Source organism: Fistularia commersonii, chromosome 1 (genome assembly GCF_037954325.1).
Source record: "Fistularia commersonii isolate RoL2024-O1a breed Wild chromosome 1, RoL_Fcom_v1.0, whole genome shotgun sequence".
NCBI lineage: Eukaryota > Metazoa > Chordata > Actinopteri > Syngnathiformes > Fistulariidae > Fistularia > Fistularia commersonii.
Window position 1 is genome coordinate 26,111,903 of NC_141284.1, and position 19,355 is coordinate 26,131,257.

Below are 19,355 nucleotides of genomic sequence, written 5' to 3' on the forward strand. Positions count from 1 at the left end.
TAAAAATATAATAGAAATATATAAAAAATTAAAATTAAAAAAATACGAGATCTCCTTTACTGGCGTGCATTCTTGGAGGAAATGGCTTAATAATCTGCCGTAGATAAAGTCCTCTAATAAATAAATAAAATAAATATAATAAATAAAATAAATATAATAAATAAAATACAAGATCTTCTTTACTGGCACGCATTCTTGGATGAAATGGCGTCATAGACTGCCGTAGATAAGGACCTTGCCGAGACCATGAAGTCCAGCGAGGAAGACGACAAGAATCGAAGAGACCGGTCTCACGCTCAAACGTCTTGCAGCAACGACAAACGCTGCAAAAACCCTCCAAAATATGTTGCAAGATTGGATCGACTATTTGGTTCGGTCGGTCTACTTTTGTAACTCGATAGACGGGGCCAATGGCAGTTTATAAAACCATTTTCTACCAAAAAAAAAAAAAAAAAAAAGCCGAGGTAGCACCTGCCTGTAACAATGTTTCCGAAGAAAGAAACGGCAGTAAAGCAGAAGGTGCAGGCGAATGTGCAGGGACGTTTGTAAAGGGTTGAGTGAGGTTTGTTGAGGGTTAACATATCTGGAAATACCATTAAAATCACACCTTTACTTTACAGAAACACACTGTATAAATATATATATAGGTATATGTATTTATCTACCGTAAATTCAGGACGATAAGCTGTGACTTTTACACTTGAACAACGATGTGGCTAATATATGGAGTTTTTGGGGAGAGGGGGGGGCTAAAGAGCTTCATGCCGCTAAAACATTTATCCTCATCACATCGGCACCAATGAAATGACTGAAGATGACTTTGACGGTTTTAGTGCCCGAGATAGCGATCTGCTAGCTGGTGCGGCTTACTCTACATTGAGGTGCGCTCAATAGGCTGGAAATGACGGTATATATATATATATATATGTATACAGGTGGTATACAGGGGTCTGTTTAGTAAGCGATTTGGTCGTTGAGCAAAACACCATTTCGACCGTACAGTATTTACATACAAATCGTCCATTTGTACCGTGCTATTTTACCTTCTCTTTTCCTTTTAATGTTTATATATGCAAGAATATAGATCAATTACAAGCGCGTAAAATATGCTGCCGATGCATTCTGCACGTATTTTGATATGATCACAAAGCCCGTCTTAACTCCCGAGTCGTTGCTAACCGAGGACCACCTGTGTTTACACGCTGTATTTTTGGTGTGTGTTTGGCGCCCCCTGCTGGTGGGGTGGTGTAATGACACAATTCCTCTCCGCAGTCCTGCCAGCTGTTCATCAACGTGCTGGTGGAGTCTCCCTCCGTGGACTACCACACCTCGCTGGCCCAGAATGCCTTGCAAGTGTGCTTGACCCACCCGGAGCTGCAGAACGAGATGTACTGTCAGCTCATCCGACAGACCAACCGCCGCACGCCGCACAACTACGCCCTCACCCAGGTTTGGGTTTAAATTATTTCATAATCTTCCCGAGCTTCCGGAGTGGGAAGCGTTTTCTCATGAAACTACTCCATCGATTGACACGTAATACTGAATATCACAACACGTTGTCTTTTCGGCACGTCGGACCGAATGTGTGAACTGAACACGTGAACTGAAGAGATGCCAACTCCTAACAAACACCAGCCCGCTCTGCAGTTACGTGATCATAAGCACATGGGAGTCGGCCGGTTGCATGAGTCTCGGCATAACATAATGACTGAGAAATGAGGTTAGGGTGTTCTCATCACTCAGAGTTGGTCTTTCCTTTACTTCCCGGTTCTGCAGTGCTGGCAGCTGCTGTCTCTCTGCGTCGCTCTCTTCCTCCCTCAACATCATTTCCTCTGGTACCTGAGACAGTACTTACAGCGCAACGCCGACCCAAAGTGAGTACGTTAATTCCCGCGGAAACATTGAAAGACTTCCGTGGCGTTCTGGGTTTAAACCTCCGGCTTCCCCCCCCCCCCCCACACACACACACACACATGCAGGAGTGACGTGGGGAAGTATGCGGTGTACTGCCAGAGGTCGGTGGAGCGGACCATGCAGAACGGAGAGCGGGAGGCCAAACCCTCGCGGATGGAAATCGTCTCCATCCTGCTGCGGAACCCCTATCATCATTCGCTGCCCTTCAGCATCCCGGTCCACTTTATGAACAACACCTACCAGGTGACCGCCGCCGCCGCAGTCAGTAACCGTCCATTTATTCATTATCCAGAAAAGCTTATACGGCCTGGAAACAATCCCAGCTGCCAGGGTTGCAACTGAATCACAACACAGTATCTCATTTGCACGTCGCACCCAGACAGAAAGTCAATCGCTCTCTCATTTACGCATCAGATCAGTGCTTATCAATTATTTTCTGTAACGCCCCCCCCCTAGGAAGAAGAAAACACTTCTTGCACCCCCCCCACACACACACACACACACACACTCTCCGCCGCAACTATAATATTCCTTCAATCATTCCACTGCGAGGAAATTTCAAACACACACACCAGAAGTGGACAATGCAAGAAAAGTTATCACAAATAGAAGAAAGTAAGAATAAGAAATTTAAAGTGTTAGCAATATATACACTGCTCAAAAAAATAAATGGAACACTAAAATAACATATTTGAATGAATGAAATATTTTTCTTAAACACTTTGTTCTTTACGTAGTTGAATGTGCTGACAACAAAATCACACAAAAATGATCAATGGAAATCAAATTTATTTACACATGGAGGTCTGGATTTGGAGTCGCATTCAAAATGAAACACAACGTTGATGTAATGTCCTGAAAAAAAGTCAAAATGAATTTGTGTTGCTTCCTAAGTGGGCAGTTTGATTTCACACACTGACTGACTTGGAGTTGTGTTGATCAAGTGTTCCCTTTATTTCTTTGAGCAGTAAATATAAATAGGTAAGTAAACAATGTGACAATATATAAATAGTATTGACATGCAAAAATTGCAACTAGCAGTGAACAACAGCAACCTGTGGTGTCTTGAGTGAGTATATTTAAACCTTTGCATGACATTTCACAACACGGTATCCTTGTTAACATTAAAAAAAAGAAAAAAAGAAACATAATCACATTTCTTAACATAACAACACATTCTTAACAGTAGCTTAATCAAAGCGGGATGGTTGATGCCAATATTCAGCCCGTTTTTGCAGAAAAAACTCAAGCGCCTTATCAGTGTAATAGGGATGTAATGTCTTTATATCTATATCTATATCTATCTATATATCTATATCCATATCTATATATATATATATATATACATACACACACACACACGTATATATGTATATGTATGTATGTATGTGTATATATGTATATATATATGTGTGTGTGTGTGTGTGTGTGTGTGTGTGTGTGTGTGTGTGTGTGTGTGTGTATTTTAAAGCGGTTTAAGTGCACCTTATAGTGCGAAAGATACGGTATAATAAAACAAATCCAACCATAATCCCGTCTTTATTAAGGACACGGTTCTTCAGCCAGTTCTACATTAGTAGTATTGCGAAAAAAAAAAAAAAAGAAGGTTTTAGTCACAATTTTTAGTTGGGTTCATAAATTTGTCACTTTTAATGTTGTAGGTTTTGTGGGTGTTTTTTCCTCTCTGTGGTTTCACCGTTAAATTTTATGATTTTTTTTTTTTTCTTTCTCTCATATTTGCCACTTCATATACTAGTACTTTCAACCAGCCAGTCAACTTAATCATCTCATAGACTGGAATTATTTGAGTGAGTGACTTTTAGAGACACGGGTTGGACTTGTTTCTTTGAATGGCAGGTGGTGGGCTTCGACGGCTCCACCACGGTGGAAGAGTTCCTGGACACGTTGAACCAGAGGATCGGCATGAGGAGGCCTCATCTGTCCGGATTCGCCCTCTTCACCGACGACCCGTCCGGCAGAGACCTGGAGCACTGCCTGCAGCCGTCTGCCAAGGTACCGCTCCGGCTGCCCGAGCGTGACGGGACGGAGGAACCCCTCCCCGTGTGTGTGTGTGTGTGTGTGTGTGTGTGAGAGAGAGAGCGAGGGAGAGAGGACAAAGAAGTCAAAGTTAGCTTTAGTGTCAATTTTGCGACATTTTCCGGACATTACTGGAATTGAGAAAATGTTTCTCACAATCCCACAGTGACGATATAATATATTATATATATATATTATATTACATTATATCATATATTATATATAATATACTGCTCGATGTAGACTGCGCATGTGCAATATTTTTTCATATTCTTGTGCACTCCTTATCTTTCACCTGGTACTTAAGACCTTAAAACACTTTATAGCCTTGACTTGTTACTTGGACACTTTATACTTTTATTTGTATTTCTTATTTTCCCCCCTTTTTTTATACTGTTTATACAATATATTACATTACATTACATTTCATTTGGCAGACGCTTTTATCCAAAGCAACTTACAATAGAGGACATAGGGACTGCAAATACACTTGCAAATACACTTGCAAATACAATATCATACTATTATTTGTTATTGTTATATTTTACTTGAAACTCTGGCACAACAATTTCCTTCGGGATAAATAAAGTTGTTCATATTCTTATTTCTAAAAATTTGGGGGGGGATTTTCAATGTGAAAAAAAAACTGCACATTTTGTGCAGATATATGGAGCCGCAGGTGTGAAATTTAGTTCGAAATGAAAGTGCAATATTTTTAGGTAAAGATAAACTTTATTGCTTGAAAGCAGAGATTCTGACTCGATTCTCACCTTTTCGAGTGATCAGTGCAGCATATAAAAAGGGATTCGTTTTGTATGGTGCAAGACCAAAAAGTTAAACAAAGTAGTTATCTTTCTCTGAATTCAACCTGTAGTGCAGTGTACCTCAAACTAATTAGTTCACAATGTCTAAAGTTGTTCTTATTCTTATTATTCAAAAAAATAAAGGACACACTTAAACAACTATGTACAACTACACCTATGTACAGAACAAAGTACTTGATATGATTATTTCATTAGTATTCCCTTTATTTTTCCAGCAGTGTATATAATATATATAATGATAAGTGCAAATAAGCAGTAAAGTGCACTGTTACGTTGAACAGTAAACATCAAACTATGGGTTGTGAAGTATAAAATGCACACAGGTAGACTGATATTTGATGGCATGAAAGAGTAGATTTTTTTTTTTTGCTTGTTTTTTGCACAGTTTGTGGTGGCATAATGTCATAATGGTATATATGGTGCAACTTGCAGCATGATGGTTTTCTCAGTGCAAATTAGCAAAAAAGTGTCAATGTTTTCAAGACGTCGTTCCCAATCGGGGACGCTTTCCGGCGTGTTCACGACGCGCTGCGGAGCTTTTCCGTTGTAGTCCGTGCAGCCGCCGGTCAGGACGGCGCCCCGGTAGAAGGCGTGCATGACGGGAAGGGGTCGGGGGGGGGGGGATGGTTAAGCCGTTACGCCACTGACTCTGCTCGCCTTGGCGTCAGATCTGCGACGTCATCTCCAAGTGGGAGCAGGCGCTGAAGGAGCTGCATCCCGGCAAGAACGAGGGGACGCGGATCGTCCGCCTGACTTACAAGAACAGGTGAGGCTTCCGTCCTCACGTCCGACCCGTTGCCGTTTGGGATCGGCCACCTTACGAAAGGTGACGTGACGCGTCCGGCTTGTATTTTGACACGTTGTCGCCCCTCCGCAGGCTGTGTCTGCGCTCCCAGGTGAAAGGGGAGACGGAGCGAGAGCGCCTCCTGCTGGCGTATCAGGTGAACGACGCGGTTCACCGAGGGTACTTCCCCGTCAGCAAGGAGCTGGCTCTGGAGGTGGCCGCCCTCATGGCCCAGGTAACCCCCCCCTTTCCCCGACCCCCCCCCCAACCTGGAACAATCACCCCTTTTCAACCCAACTCAACACCTTTCTCTGTTTCTGCCTACGGCCAGGTGGAGCACGGGGACGTGGAGCGACCGCCCGCCTCCTCCCCGACTCCTCCGCCTCCTCCTCCACCTCCTCCTCAGCCTCCGCCTGCTGCTCCTCCTCCTCAAACCAAATCCCAGCTGATTCTCCTGCAGGTTTTGGAGCGCTTCTACCCCAAACGCTACAAGCAGAGCTGCAGCCCGGAGCAGCTCAGGTGAAACTCCAACCCCGTCTCCGGGGGTTTCCTCCGGGTTCTTCCCACAGCCGTAAAAAAAAAACATGCAGGGGGTTCACTGGTGACCCTAAAATGCCCAGTTATGTGACTGGGATGAGAGGATGAATGGTTGCATGTCTCCGTATGACATGTGAATGAGTGAGGACTGTAATTTCCACACTATTGAGCTCCTTCAGCTGAAGGGAATATTCAAATCTTTGTGCTTTTTAAGACCTTAAAACACTTGATAGCCTTGACTTTGACACTTTATAGCTTTATTTGTATTTCTTAGTCTCCCTCCTTCCTACTATTATCTATTGTTGTTATGTTTTACTTGAAACTCTGGCACAACAATTTCCTTTGGGATAAATAAAGTTGTTCTTATTCTTATTCTTAGAAGCTGAAAATCAACAAGATAAGATAAGGTCAGTGATGTGCAATCAGTAGAGGCAGGGGAGGCCGGGCCTCACCTGTCATGCAACATGAAAAAAAAATTAAATTGTTATGTTTATTCAGTGATTTGTTCTATAAAGTTATTTTAGCTTCACAATTTTTAGTGTTTTTTTTTTTCAAAATCGCTAATAAAAATTCACATTTACCGTTCAAATATGAAGAGACGTGCGGTGATGACAGGGGATGACAGTATTGATAAATATGGGTTTAATTAAAAATAAAAGAGACAATTAAAAGATAGCAAAAGACAAATAAATCCACAAAATAATCCATAAATAAATCCATAAATCATCCACAAATAAATAAACAGCAAAGAGAACAACAGCAAGCATGAGAATAGACAACAGGATGAAGAATTATAAAAAAATAAAAAATAAATATAGATATAAAATTATAAAAAAAAAAAAGACAAAGGTGAGAATAGACAAACAAAACAACAACACGGATCAGAACAGGAACAGATTGACAATAACTATTTCAAAAATAAACATGATGCAAGTGGAATGACAACAGCAAGGATAAAAAATAGACGATGGAGTTCAAGCAGGGGTTGGCAACCTTTACCATTCAGTAAAGAAATTTAAAATGAATTAACACTTATGCTATGTATTAACAAAATATGTGTTGCATTTTTTTAAATCAATGAACAGAGAAAACGAAATGACATTTGAGCATGCAATAAGTTTTGCATTAAACTGCAAAGACGCCGGGTTGAAGGTTACTTTCAAGCAAAACACTCAATGTCTATTTGAGTCCTTCTTGTATTTTTGACAAGAAAAAAAAAAACAATTTAAATTATCCAGCATATCCTCTTTTAATATGCGATTAACCTTTTACTGGCGCATACAGTTGCTTGTTAAGTGCAACAAAAATATTTTAACACGTTATATTTAGATGTTCCAAAATGGCCATAAAAGTCCATCCATCTATTTTCTATCCCCGCTTTGTCCGACTCCAGACGATTGCTATCTTGGTCTTCCTTCCGTGCATTAAAACTGTTTAAGTCGTCTTGTCGAAATTTCACGTCATTTCATCGGTTTGATGAGACGAGGCTAAATGTTTCGGCGGCTGAAGCTCAATTATCCAAAAAAATCAATCAATTAGCCGCATTATTGTTTAAGCCGCAGCATGTGAAAAAAACTAGCGGCTTCTTGTCCGGAAAAAACGGTAGATGGTTGTATTTCTATACAGAGAGAATGGTTATAAGTACTTATACGCTGCGTGAATGAAAGAGTTAAATGTTGTATGTTTACAACAATTAATTCTGTATTTCCCAGACAATAAGCCGCTACTTTTTTCACACACTTTGCACACTGCGGCTTAAACAACAATGCGGCAAATTTATGGATTTTTTTCGGACAATCGAGCTTCATTTAGCCTCGTCACATCGGACCGATAGAATTAACCGAGACCGTTGAATTCCGACACCAAAAAAATGACTGACTGTTTTAGTGCGCAGGTGGAAGACCAAGTAAGAGACCAGTGAGAATTTATTTATTATTGATATTTTTCATCAGCTGTGTTGCAGACACTTCTTGTCGAAATCTTCTTGTCTTGGCAACTGAGCTTGAAGACTTGATCGGCAGAAACCGAGTTTTGGCCTTCCGTTTACACAACAAGCCACCATAACCTAGACCCGCCCGATATCGGGAAACTCCCCGTGGGTCATTGGAACTAAAGAAGCCGCTCGGATGAGGGATGAATCGTCTTCGAGTGGAGAATTTCAAATTCAGTTGCCAAGAAAAGAGGATTTCGACGAGAATTCACAATGACCTGGATGACTGAGAACCTCCACAGACATATTTACAGGCACTGTTGGTAAAAAAAAGCATTTCCAGGATGTATATTATATGTTACCAGTATGTATTGAATCAAAGGTAAAAAAAAAAAGTTTCCGTATAACATCTTTCCCTTGTTATAATGTGGAAACTGCAGCTTATAAATAAGTGTGGCCTATATATGTACGCACATATGTTATTTTTAGTCGGTGCGGCTTATAGTCAGGTGCGCTCTATAGTCCAGAAATTACGGTATATAGAACGTGTGAATGAGACGAGAGGGTGAATGAATGAATGAATATTGAATCCTGATATTTTCTTTTCTTATTTTTCTTTTTCTCCCTCTGTTCAGAGACATCATCGAGCGCCTCGCCGCCAAGTGGGCGACGCTCCGCGGGTGCAGCGCCGCAGAGTGCGTGAGAATATACCTGACCGTGGCTCGGAAGTGGCCCCTGTTTGGAGCCAAACTTTTCAGCGTCAAGGTTAAAAATCCATTTATATTATTTGGATTTCTCACACCGTAATGAAACGCATCTTTTGAATTCTAAATAGCCCAGTTATGATTAAAATTTGTGATGATTCATCATTGTACAGGCATAATTTGTCTTATAAATTAACATAATGCAGCGTTCGTCGGGTTTTTCCCTTCACGAAGCCAACCTTAAAAGTAAAAGAAATAACCCAGATTTTGTCCGAAAGCAAATGCAGGCCGGGTTGGAAACCTCGCGGGAGAAGCTGATTTTTGTTTTTGGTTTGCAGCCGGCGCCGTCCTCCCCGGGGGAGCAGAGCCCGGCCTGGCTGGCGGTCAACGAGGACGGCGTGTGTTTGCTGGACTCGGCCATGGTGAGTCGGCGAGCGCATGTGGACACGAGCTGTTGTCACTCGAAATGGCGAAAAGGCAACTCTGCGTTTGATAAGATAAGATAAGATAAGATAGACTTTATTGATCCCATGACAGGGAAATTCAGTTGTCACAGCAGCAATACAGGGTAGAAAAGTGTGCAAATAGCAATAGTAGAGAAGAATGCACAAATAGAGGATATCGACATAAACAATAGAAAACAAATTGAAAAATATAAGATAAGATAAGATGATACTACAGGACTGTCAGAAAATTAGAATATTGTGATAAAGTTCTTTATCCTCTGTCATGCAATTGTAAAAAAAAATGTCATAAATTCTGGATTCATTACAAATCAACTGAAATATTGCAAGCCTTTTATTATTTTGATATTGCTAATTATGACTTACATCTTAAGAGAGCTCAAAAATCCTATCTCAAAATATTAGAATGTCATGAAAAAGTAATTTTTGTTTTTATTAATTGCGTTACAGGAGATAAAGAACTTTATCACAATATTCTAATTTTCGGAGACAGTCCTGTATATGGATCCCCAAAGGGGAAATTGGTTTGTCAAAGCAGCACAACAATAACAATATCGATAAATATAAATAGAAGAGACAATTAAAAGGACGAAGACAATAACAAGGATAGGAAAAGATATGTGAATATGAAAAGAAGCAAAAGAAAAAAATGCCTTGTGATGAGAATTGTTATAGAAATAAGAGGTGCAACGTAGACGTGGGTTGTAAAAAATGAAAAGTTAATTGAGTAAGGTGTCCTGGAGAGTGTATAGATATGATATAAATATTGAACGGATAAGAGTGGTGAGAAGATGGTGCGAAAAAAAGGGCATTTTTGGGTGCTCGTGATCAACCTTTTGTGCTGCATGCATAAAAAGTGTTTCTGTGTTTGTTATATTAAACAGTGTACAAACTTTTCACTCCTCTCCACCTCCACTGAGAACCAGCCTCAGGGAAAAACCAGAATGCTTTTTGTTGATGTTCCGGAGTTGCATTCTCTATTTCTGTGTTTGCTCCCCAGCATACGCTGGCCTCCCACCCGTACCAGGCGGTGATCACCTTCGGCGGCTGCTGCGAGGACTTCATGGTGGTGACCAGTCAGCAGAAGGAGCCGGGAGCCGGCAAGAAAAGCGTGGAGAAGCTGGTCTTCGCGATGGCCAAACCCAAGGTAGATGCGCCTACATCTACATCTACATGCTAAGATGGATTTCTACTTTCTTTCGTGGTGCGTTTACAAATACGTGATTTGACATTTTTTAATGTTATATGCGGCGCGGCGCAGTGTTTAGCATTCCCACCTCAGAGCACGGAGGACCATGGGTTGATTTTCATCCATCTATTTGCATGTTCAATAGGAATGAATCGGAAAAAATGCCCTTACGTTAAGTGAAGATGCAGTATTTGCTTTGAGAATGCTAATAGCGGGGCACAACAAAGGCCAGAGGGAGTTGCATTGCATTTTTGTAGACCTAGAAAAAGCACATGACAGGGTGCCAAGAGAGGAACTGGTATTATATAAGGAAGTCTGGAGTAACAGAGAAGTATTTTAGACCGGTGCAGGACATGTATGCAAGCTGTAAGACACTGTGCTGTAGGAGTAACAGAGAAGTTCAAGGTGGAGGTGGGACTCCATCCCTTCTTGTTCGCAATGGTGATGGATAGGCTGACAGATGGGGTTAGACAGGAATCCCCATGGACCATGATGTTTGCGGATGACATTGTGATCTGGAGTGAGAGCAGAAAACAGGTAGAGGTTTGCGCCGGAAAGGAGTGGAACAAAAGTTAGTCGCAGCAAGACAGAATATATGTGTGTGAATGAGAGGAACTCGGGTGGAACGGTGAGGCTACAGGGAGTGGAGATCAAGAAGCTGGAGGATTTCAGGTACTCGGGGTCAACAGTCCAGAGTAACGGAGAGTGTGGAAAAGAGGTGAAGAGTTCAAGCAGGTTGGAATGGGTGGAGAAAAGTGTCAGGGGTACTATGTGATAGAAGACTATCGGCCAGAATAAAAGGAGAGGTGTACAAGACAGTGGTGAGACCAGCGATGATGTATGGACTAGAAACTGTTACAATGACCAAAAGACAGGAGGCAGAGTTGGAGATCTGATGATGCTGATGATCTCTTTGGGAGTGACCAGGATGGACAGGATCAGGAAGGAGCCTATCAGAGGAACAGCACATGTAAGATGTTTTGGAGAGAAGTTTCAGAGAAGCCAGACTGAGATGGTTGGGTCGTGTACAGAGGAGCGATAGGAGCAACGTACTGGTAGATGGATCCTGGAATTGTAGGTCTAGAGGAAGACCAAAGAGAAGGTTTATGGACGTAGTGAGAGAAGGAACTCACTCTGTGGGTGGCAAAGATTGTCAAAATGAAAGCATCGCCAGCATTGGAAACTTTGTTTCAGGAGATGCTTGGCCAGGTGAGGTGTTGCTGAACATCCCGAATGATTTGCTCGATAATATATTTCAGAAATGCAGACATGAAGAGTTTTCCTGGTGTTTTTTTTTTCCCCCGATTTATCCGACGCCCCGGGACAGATCTTTATTTGGCCGTCGACACCGAGTTAATAAACAAGCCGCATTCTTGAAGCCGACACTCATTTCTATGTCGGTTTAATCCGTAAACTATTTTCACGATTATTCCACGCATACGGTCCAAAATACTGTCGGAAAGGGGTGGAAACCAAAAAAAAAAAAAAAACGGTCGGACACGGGGGTTTCCTCCCAGGCCCTGCTCCGCCTACAAGGCCGGGATATCTAGAGTACTGTCGAGAGAGACCCCAGAAAACTCTGAAGGAGGTGAAGGTGAAGTCAGGCGGTTTGATTTACAGAGAATTCATCTCGAAAACGGGAACGATTCACTGGCGGCTGCACTTCAGGAGGGATCCGCCTCCGCCTCCGCCGCCGCCGCCGCCCTCCCCCAGCTAAAGGCTAAAGGCTAATGGAGAAAACAGCGCGATTCTCTTGTTTTATGTGCAGGATCTCCGAGGAGCTCTAACTCCGTCCCGCGAGCTAATGAGACTCACTTGATCATTTTATTGTCCGTCAGCTCCGCTTTTCTCAGATTCTCACGTCTCACTGAGACGCCGACGTTCCAAATCTCCCGGATCCAATGAAACCCAATCGCATCAGGATGTTAAATCCATCCGTCCAGGTCTCATGTGGCCTCCCTTCTGACCCCCCCCTTTCCCCCAGATCCTGGAGCTCACTCTGCTCATGGCCAGCTACATAAACCACTGGAGCCCCGGCCTCCCGAGCGCCTCCGCCCAGCCCCACGCCCACTGGGACGCCGACAGCAGGCACTTCCCCGCCATGAACTACACCACCAAGGTCCCCACGCTGCTGTGACCCCGCGGCTTGACCCTTTTTTTTTCCGCGCATCCAGCTGAGGAGCGTCAGGCAAGCGGTCCCGATGAAAAGGATCGTTCGGACGTTTATTCCGACAACAATGATGGTCCGTGATGATTGGGATGACGAGGTGACGGCGGCATTTGTCGCTTAGGGTTTCAGGCTATTCCAACTTCCATTCCCGGCACGTTGGAGTTCTCCGAGGTGGCGGGGGAATAAGTCGAATGGGAACACGCTAAAGACGGGCTCTCCATCGCGGAAACAGCTGCATATTGACGCTGAGCGGGAGGCAAAATGGGCCCCGTTCCCAGACTGGTGCCATCTGCTGGTGCCGTTTTTAACTTTTTTTTTTTTTTCTTCCATGAGTGAGCATTTTTTGCCCGCTTGACTTCCAGTGAATCGTCGATGGGTTCTAATGTAGAACAATCTTCGTAGCCCGAGCGAGTATCCCTGTAGCGGTAAATCGAACCGAGCGTTATAGTTATAGCAAGACTGATCGTAACAGCGTCCTCAAATTGCTTTCTCCGGGTCGCAGCAACCTGATAGAATCTCAACGGCATCGTTCTTGGAAGCAGCATTTTGCATCCTTCGCAACCGACTGAAAAAAAGAAAAAAAAAAAAGAGCTGCGAACACGTTTTTTAATTACTTGAACTGTTTTTGGATCAAACCACTGTCTTGAGAAAATATTTATTTCCAACCACTTTTTTTTTCTTTAAATTCCACCGCTGTCACATTTCTTTTACGTAGAAAAGTAATTTAAGAGCGGCGTTTTGTCGGTTGCTGTTTCTACACTCGAACGTGCTACAAACGTTGTTGCCTTGATGTTTCCTGTATGTTTGATCGTGTTGAATGAAATAAACGATACAATCCTAAGATTTTTATATTTTCCAGGAACTGTAATAAACTGTCCTGCCTTTTCTGAATTTGCCAAAACCTCATCCCAACCCTGTGATAGATGTTTTAGTCATAAAATAATATTATGAGCCTCTATAAAAGTCATTTTTAATACTTTTTTATATTTTTACTAAAAAAAGAAATCTAGCTTAGTTTATGTTTAAGTTAATACACAGTTACACTTCTAAGTCAAAGTCAACTTTATTGTCTCACACATTTGGATGATTGAAATGACCCACGGTGCGAGATTACAAAAATTATCAATAATATCACCGACAACAGCAAATTATGATGCAGTAGCAGGGTTATGGTGACGCCCAGAAAAGGTTAAGGTGCAAGTGTTTTGTGACAGCAGTAAGAAAAAAGTGCAGGTATACAGATCAAGTTTTTGTTTTTCTTAATTCAGAATCAGAATCCTAAAAAACTTTATTTTTTTAAGTCGCAGAGGGGCAATCAAGAAAAAAAAAAAGAATGATATATATATCGATATATCTATATATCGATGTATATATATATGTGTGTGAAAAAACTTCATTTTTTAGTCGCAGAGGGGCAATCAAGAATGAAAAAAAGAATGACATATATATATATATACATATATATACGCATATATATATGCATTTATACATATGTAAATATATCTATATTTGCATAAATATATAAAAATATATGCATATATACATATGTAAATATATATATGTATATATGTGTGTATATATATATCTTCTTCTTCTTCTTCTTCTTCTTTCGGCTTTTCCCGTTAGGGGTCGCCACAGCGAGTCAACTTTCTCCATCTAACCCTATTCTCTGTATCTTCCTCTCTCACACCAGCTACTTTCATATCCTCTCTCACTACGTCCATAAATCTTCTCTTTGGTCTTCCTCGAGACCTCTTGCCTGGCAGCTCCAATTCCAGCATCCGTCTACCAATATATTCACTATCTCTTCTCTGTACATGACCGAACCATCTCAGTCTGGCTTCTCTGACCTTCTCTCCAAAAATATATATATATATATTTGCATATATATATATATATATTTGCATAAATATATAAATATATATTTGTATTTTTGCAAACAGAGGTGGGAGGTGTGATGTCAGAAAATGAGAAGTAGCTTGTGACGCATTGAGACCATATTAGTTTAGATTAGGAACGATCTTTTGTCGGCAGGAACGATGCATTTTTCCTGTCATGATTTTTTATTCAGGAAATATTGTCTTGTTTTGTCTCTTGACCCAGGAGGTCAAAGTGTGAGCCACTGTCTCCTGTATGTATGCAAGGTGAATTTATTTTATTTTTTTTGTGTTCACATAAATGCTCTTATACAGAACTAATTGCTCATTAGGGGACATTTTCTGTTTGCTTGTTAGAAATGGAAAGAAAACAGAAATATGAGTTTTCCCATCGTGGAAGCGGGGTCAGAACACGTGCTCTGCAGGCGTCCCGTCAACTTCACCGTCAAAATGATTCCAGTGTTGTGAGCGTGTTATTAAACACCCTCCTGTTACTTGCGTGGCCGACTGAACGCATATAGGGTTTTATTAAAAATAAAAGTGTTATGAGGCCAAAGTATGTTTTCATTGCTCTAGGTATTTTTACCAACAACTTACCCCTTGTGTTGGATAAATCATATATAATGACGTTGGCTGGTATATGTTAACTGAGTCAACAAAACTTTCTTTGGATTATTAAGAATCCCATACTTTATAAGGCTGGGTTGAGAGGACGCTTTGTGGGTTACGATATGATTTTATCAGAGTACTATACAAAACTTGGCATCATTTAGGGGAGACTAAATATATGTGATTTTTTTTTTTTCTCCTGTAAAATCACTCAATGGATTTTTAAAGTATGTGTTGCCACATAAATCACCAAGTAACGAAGAGCGCTCAAAGGAACTGCAAAAAGAAAGGCGAAATAGTACTTTAAAATCCACAAATTTAGCTTATAAACACCAAATGTAAAATACAATAATATAAAGTTGGCAGGAAACACCCTCAAAATGTAAAAAAAATACTGACCTAATGAGTCACATTTCACCAAGAAGACAGGCGGGAGTACACCTGAAAATCACAAATAAATCCATCGATCACGCCTGTTTTGTTTCGAAAACCCAGCGGCAGCCAACTGCCGGCGCCCAATGGGCACGGGGCGGGATCGGCCCACTTCCTGACGTGCACGAGCTTCGACTTGTGCAGAACATCCGTCTCTGCTGTTGTAATCCACTGCAGGCGGGCCAAATGTGGCCCGCAACGTCATTTTATGTGGCCCGTGAGAACGTCTTAAAAAAGTCTGATTGCTTTAAACTAAATTAGTCAAACGTGTGCATTGGCCATAAACTACATTTTGCACGATTCATGCCGATCATGTTACCCTGCACCCCCCCAATGAGATCGCAGTGTATCCACATCAATGCCATTTGGAATACAGGAATGCAAATGATCCCTAAATGCCCAGGAAGAGAAAAGCTAATGCAGATGGAAGTCTGTTTCAGGAAAGTTGGGAATGCATATGTCACATTTTGGATTTGAATGAGTTATTTAACATTAAAGAGTAGTTACATTTATTTTACATCACATTTGTTTACATGTAGTTACATTTATACTGTTACTGTTCCATGTGGCCCTTCGAGGGCGACCATTATGCTGATGAAAATCAGCATAATGGTAAGTCGTAAGTTGTAAGTCATAATGGTAAGACTTACTGGTAAGACTGGTCATGGTAGGACTTACATATTGTAAGTCGCTTTGGATAAAAGCGTCTGCCAAATGCAATGTAATGTAATATAATGAAAATGGTGAAAATTGCGTATCGCACCCCTGGTGTAGCCCCGGGAGTATCAATAAGATCACGAGATATTGCAGATCCTATCAATACCACAAACAAGAGCTGCAAGACACAAGGCTGCGACCAGCTACACTAACAGCGCCATGCCTGGAGATGGACGGAGCCGCCGATGTCTGAAACGAGAGATCTCCCCCGGGCCGGCTTTGACAGACGTGGCTGCCAACGCCAAAGGGCTCTTCCACAAAACAAAACAAACAACGCTGCAGCGTCCTCTGCCTGCAGGAGACGTTCAGAGGGAGCGAAAACAAGCATCCCTCTGTACCTCACAGAGGCAGTGTGGCGGTGCCATTTTTTGAAAATTGTTGAGCAAATCAGCACAGTGGTAACGTCTGTCTACAAACTTTACTCAGCTCAGTGAAATGAGCGAGGGCGGAAAGCAGGAGAGGCCTGGATGGATAGGAATCGACCGTCTTATCTACGTCTACGCTGTACACGAGGGGGATGCTGGAGTGTGTAAAAAGACTGCATTGGATCAAATTCCTTCAAGCCAACGCCGTTGGGCAAGTCGGTGCCCTTTGGGAGGCGTTTTAATTCCAAGCAGCAAGCGACAAAGCAAAAACCGATGAAAGACGTCCCCTCTTTGGCCACGTGGCAGCTAAAAAGCCAAGAAAATCCAGAATAAAAAGCTGTCTGATGAGTGATACTACAGGCACCTGCAGCGAAAGAGTATCTCAGTGGGAAGAAAGACTCCGCAGTCTCCCATCTGTTACACCAATGGTGACTGAAGGCGTGCGAGGTAATGCCCCACTTGGAGCAAACGCCGCCAACTTTGCAGCCCGGAAATGCCTGAACAGACTTGGATCTGGTGTCCAACGTTCAAAGGCCTCTCTTTCTTGCGAAACTCTTGCAAAATGGGGGTATTTGAAAGACGGGGACAATATGTGTGACCTCTGAAACATCTTCTGACACGCCTGCTGTTGACACAGCGGCGGCCCTAATTCACGTGACCTCTAGAGCGCCCACGTTGTGAATGCAGAAATGTAAAAAAAAGAAAAAGACATTACATAAACACGGAGGGGGAGGTGCTGCTCTTTCAAGTCTGGGCCACGTATATAGATGTTAAATAACCCTGCCATCCCCAATAGCTGTTGTATGGATCTCCTTCTCCTCGGACCTTTAGCAATAAAATTTGAATTAAGGAGCTGTTTTCAGCTTAAAATCACTTCCAACATGGCTCTGCATGTTTTGCCAACTCACAATGTGTGCAGTTCTGCAGTTTCTGAAGACAATAGAGACATGGGAGGGGGGAGGGGCGTCTTTGCTAAACTTTAAATCTCATTTAAAATCAACTGAAATTCAAATATCTGAAAAACCAGTTGAAAAGTCAAATGTATGTGTGTTTTTGTGACCCAGCAACCTTTCTTTTTTCTTCTCCAAAACCGTACAATCACACACTCTCCACCTCCAAAACACTGAAACTTGCACTTTTTACACAACACCAACATTCTCTTTTTATGCTTGTATCTATTTTTAATTCTTCTGTGTAGATACATTACCTATTAAAACAATGTTTGCCTTTTTTACAAAGTAAAGACTCAACTTTATTGACAATACTGCCATTTGCTCACTCATACAGAACCCAAGAAGATCCCATGGTGCAAAAATACACAAAATTATAACTTGTCACAACAAGTTATGCTGAGGTACTGTTTGATTATTAACGCATAATGACAAAACCTCTTGAGCAATGGGAAACAGTGTCAGAAAACCAGCATTCCCACATCACACACATATTTTGCATTTAGGACTAACATATTATTTCAAAATGTGTTCAGTCATGAGAACTTATGCAACCTTTGTGTGTGTGTGCGTCCTATCGATCCCCGCCAGAGTCCAGGGTTTAACCACCGGATCCCTGTAAAATTTGAAGCAGCAGTTCACTCCTGTAATTGATTCCATATTACTCTTAGCTTTAGCCTAGCTTAGCCTAGCCTTAGCCTAGCCTAGCACTCTGAGAGACGCTGCCGCTGCGCTCGGTCAAGCGTGTGCTGCCGCTTTGCAGGAAAACATCTCTCCGGGAGCTCCAGGATCGCCACCACCAACGCCAGCGACCGCGGAAGAAACCGAGGTACCGTTGCGAACGGCGGCGGACACCGAAGTCTGTCGGCTCTCAGTGCGCCGGTTAGGATCTCCCGACTGCCGCTCCGGAGCAGCCGGAGGACGCTAACCCTCTGCTGTTTGCTTTGGCAGATCGAGTGGGAAAATGACGACCGATAAGCGGGGTTTGCTCCGGGAGGCGTCCCATCAGATCATCGCCGGTGGATCCGCAGGTAGATCCCAACATTTCGACTTTTATTTTTTTTTTTATTGTTCGAAACGACCCGCTCAGGTTACGTAACGGTCGTGACGGCGTGCGGGCAACCCGACCCGCGTGGAGCCAAAAGCCGCGGCGGAGTTTTCCGGTCCTCCCCAATATCCTGGCGTCATTTTATAGACATTTTTTTAAAAGTCGAGACGGAACAAAATGTTCGTAGATTTAATAACCGGCCGTCAGCGCGGATAATCATCTCACGACAAACACGCCCACCTCGGAAGGTGGTGCCCCGAAGCCGAGAAACATGAGGGAGCGGAATAGTTTCCGTCCGCTTTCCTGACACATACAGTTCCGGCCGGAACTTTTCTTTGACGTGTTACATTCAAAACGAACCGCCACGCACATCCGGTGAGATTGTACTGTGAAATAAAATGACTGAAAATAGAGTAAAGCTAAAGAAAATAACAAAAACACAAAAGTCTATTTTACTGCTGCTGTGGCTAGCCTTGACTCGTCACTTTGACACTGTTTTGTTTTATTTGTATTTCTTATTCTCCCCCTCTTTTAAACTGTTTATTCAATTTCCTATTATTTATTATTGTTATTTTATACTTGAAACTCAACAATTTCCTTCGGTGTAATAAAAGTTGTTCTTATTTTCTATTCTTATTTTTAACAGTTTTGGTGGGGATTTTCAATGTAAAAGAAATTGCACATTTTGTGCAGATATATGGAGCCACAGGTGTAAAATTCAGTTAGAAATGAACGTGCAATATTTTTAGATAAAGATAAACTTAATTGCTTGAAAGCAGAGATTCTGACTCGATTCTCACCGTT

General features: G+C 42.1%; 2 protein-coding genes across 4 annotated transcripts in view; both read left to right on the top strand.

Moving 5' to 3' along the window:
- plekhh1 (pleckstrin homology, MyTH4 and FERM domain containing H1) overlaps positions 1-13,391 on the top strand; it is a 48,002-nt gene extending 34,611 nt beyond the window's left edge. For 2 of the 3 annotated variants that reach the window (XM_086156976.1, XM_086156967.1), the window contains 11 exons: positions 1,273-1,449; positions 1,777-1,874; positions 1,980-2,157; positions 3,772-3,927; positions 5,444-5,541; positions 5,653-5,794; positions 5,891-6,078; positions 8,662-8,791; positions 9,069-9,152; positions 10,195-10,341; positions 12,368-13,391. In XM_086156976.1, coding sequence (XP_086013102.1) covers positions 1,273-1,449; positions 1,777-1,874; positions 1,980-2,157; positions 3,772-3,927; positions 5,444-5,541; positions 5,653-5,794; positions 5,891-6,078; positions 8,662-8,791; positions 9,069-9,152; positions 10,195-10,341; positions 12,368-12,520 — 1,551 coding nt within the window. In that variant the 3' untranslated portion in view covers positions 12,521-13,391. Of the gene's footprint in view, positions 1-1,272; positions 1,450-1,776; positions 1,875-1,979; positions 2,158-3,771; positions 3,928-5,443; positions 5,542-5,652; positions 5,795-5,890; positions 6,079-6,475; positions 6,504-8,661; positions 8,792-9,068; positions 9,153-10,194; positions 10,342-12,367 lie in introns of all 3 variants that reach the window. The other variant, XR_015106952.1, reaches the window with a different exon arrangement.
- A 4,441-nt stretch (positions 13,392-17,832) lies between these two features.
- slc25a21 (solute carrier family 25 member 21) overlaps positions 17,833-19,355 on the top strand; it is a 111,534-nt gene continuing 110,011 nt past the window's right edge. Inside the window, exons 1-2 of the mRNA XM_086156895.1 lie at positions 17,833-18,332; positions 18,455-18,534. Coding sequence (XP_086013021.1) covers positions 18,468-18,534 — 67 coding nt within the window. The 5' untranslated portion in view covers positions 17,833-18,332; positions 18,455-18,467. The remainder of the gene's footprint in view (positions 18,333-18,454; positions 18,535-19,355) is intronic.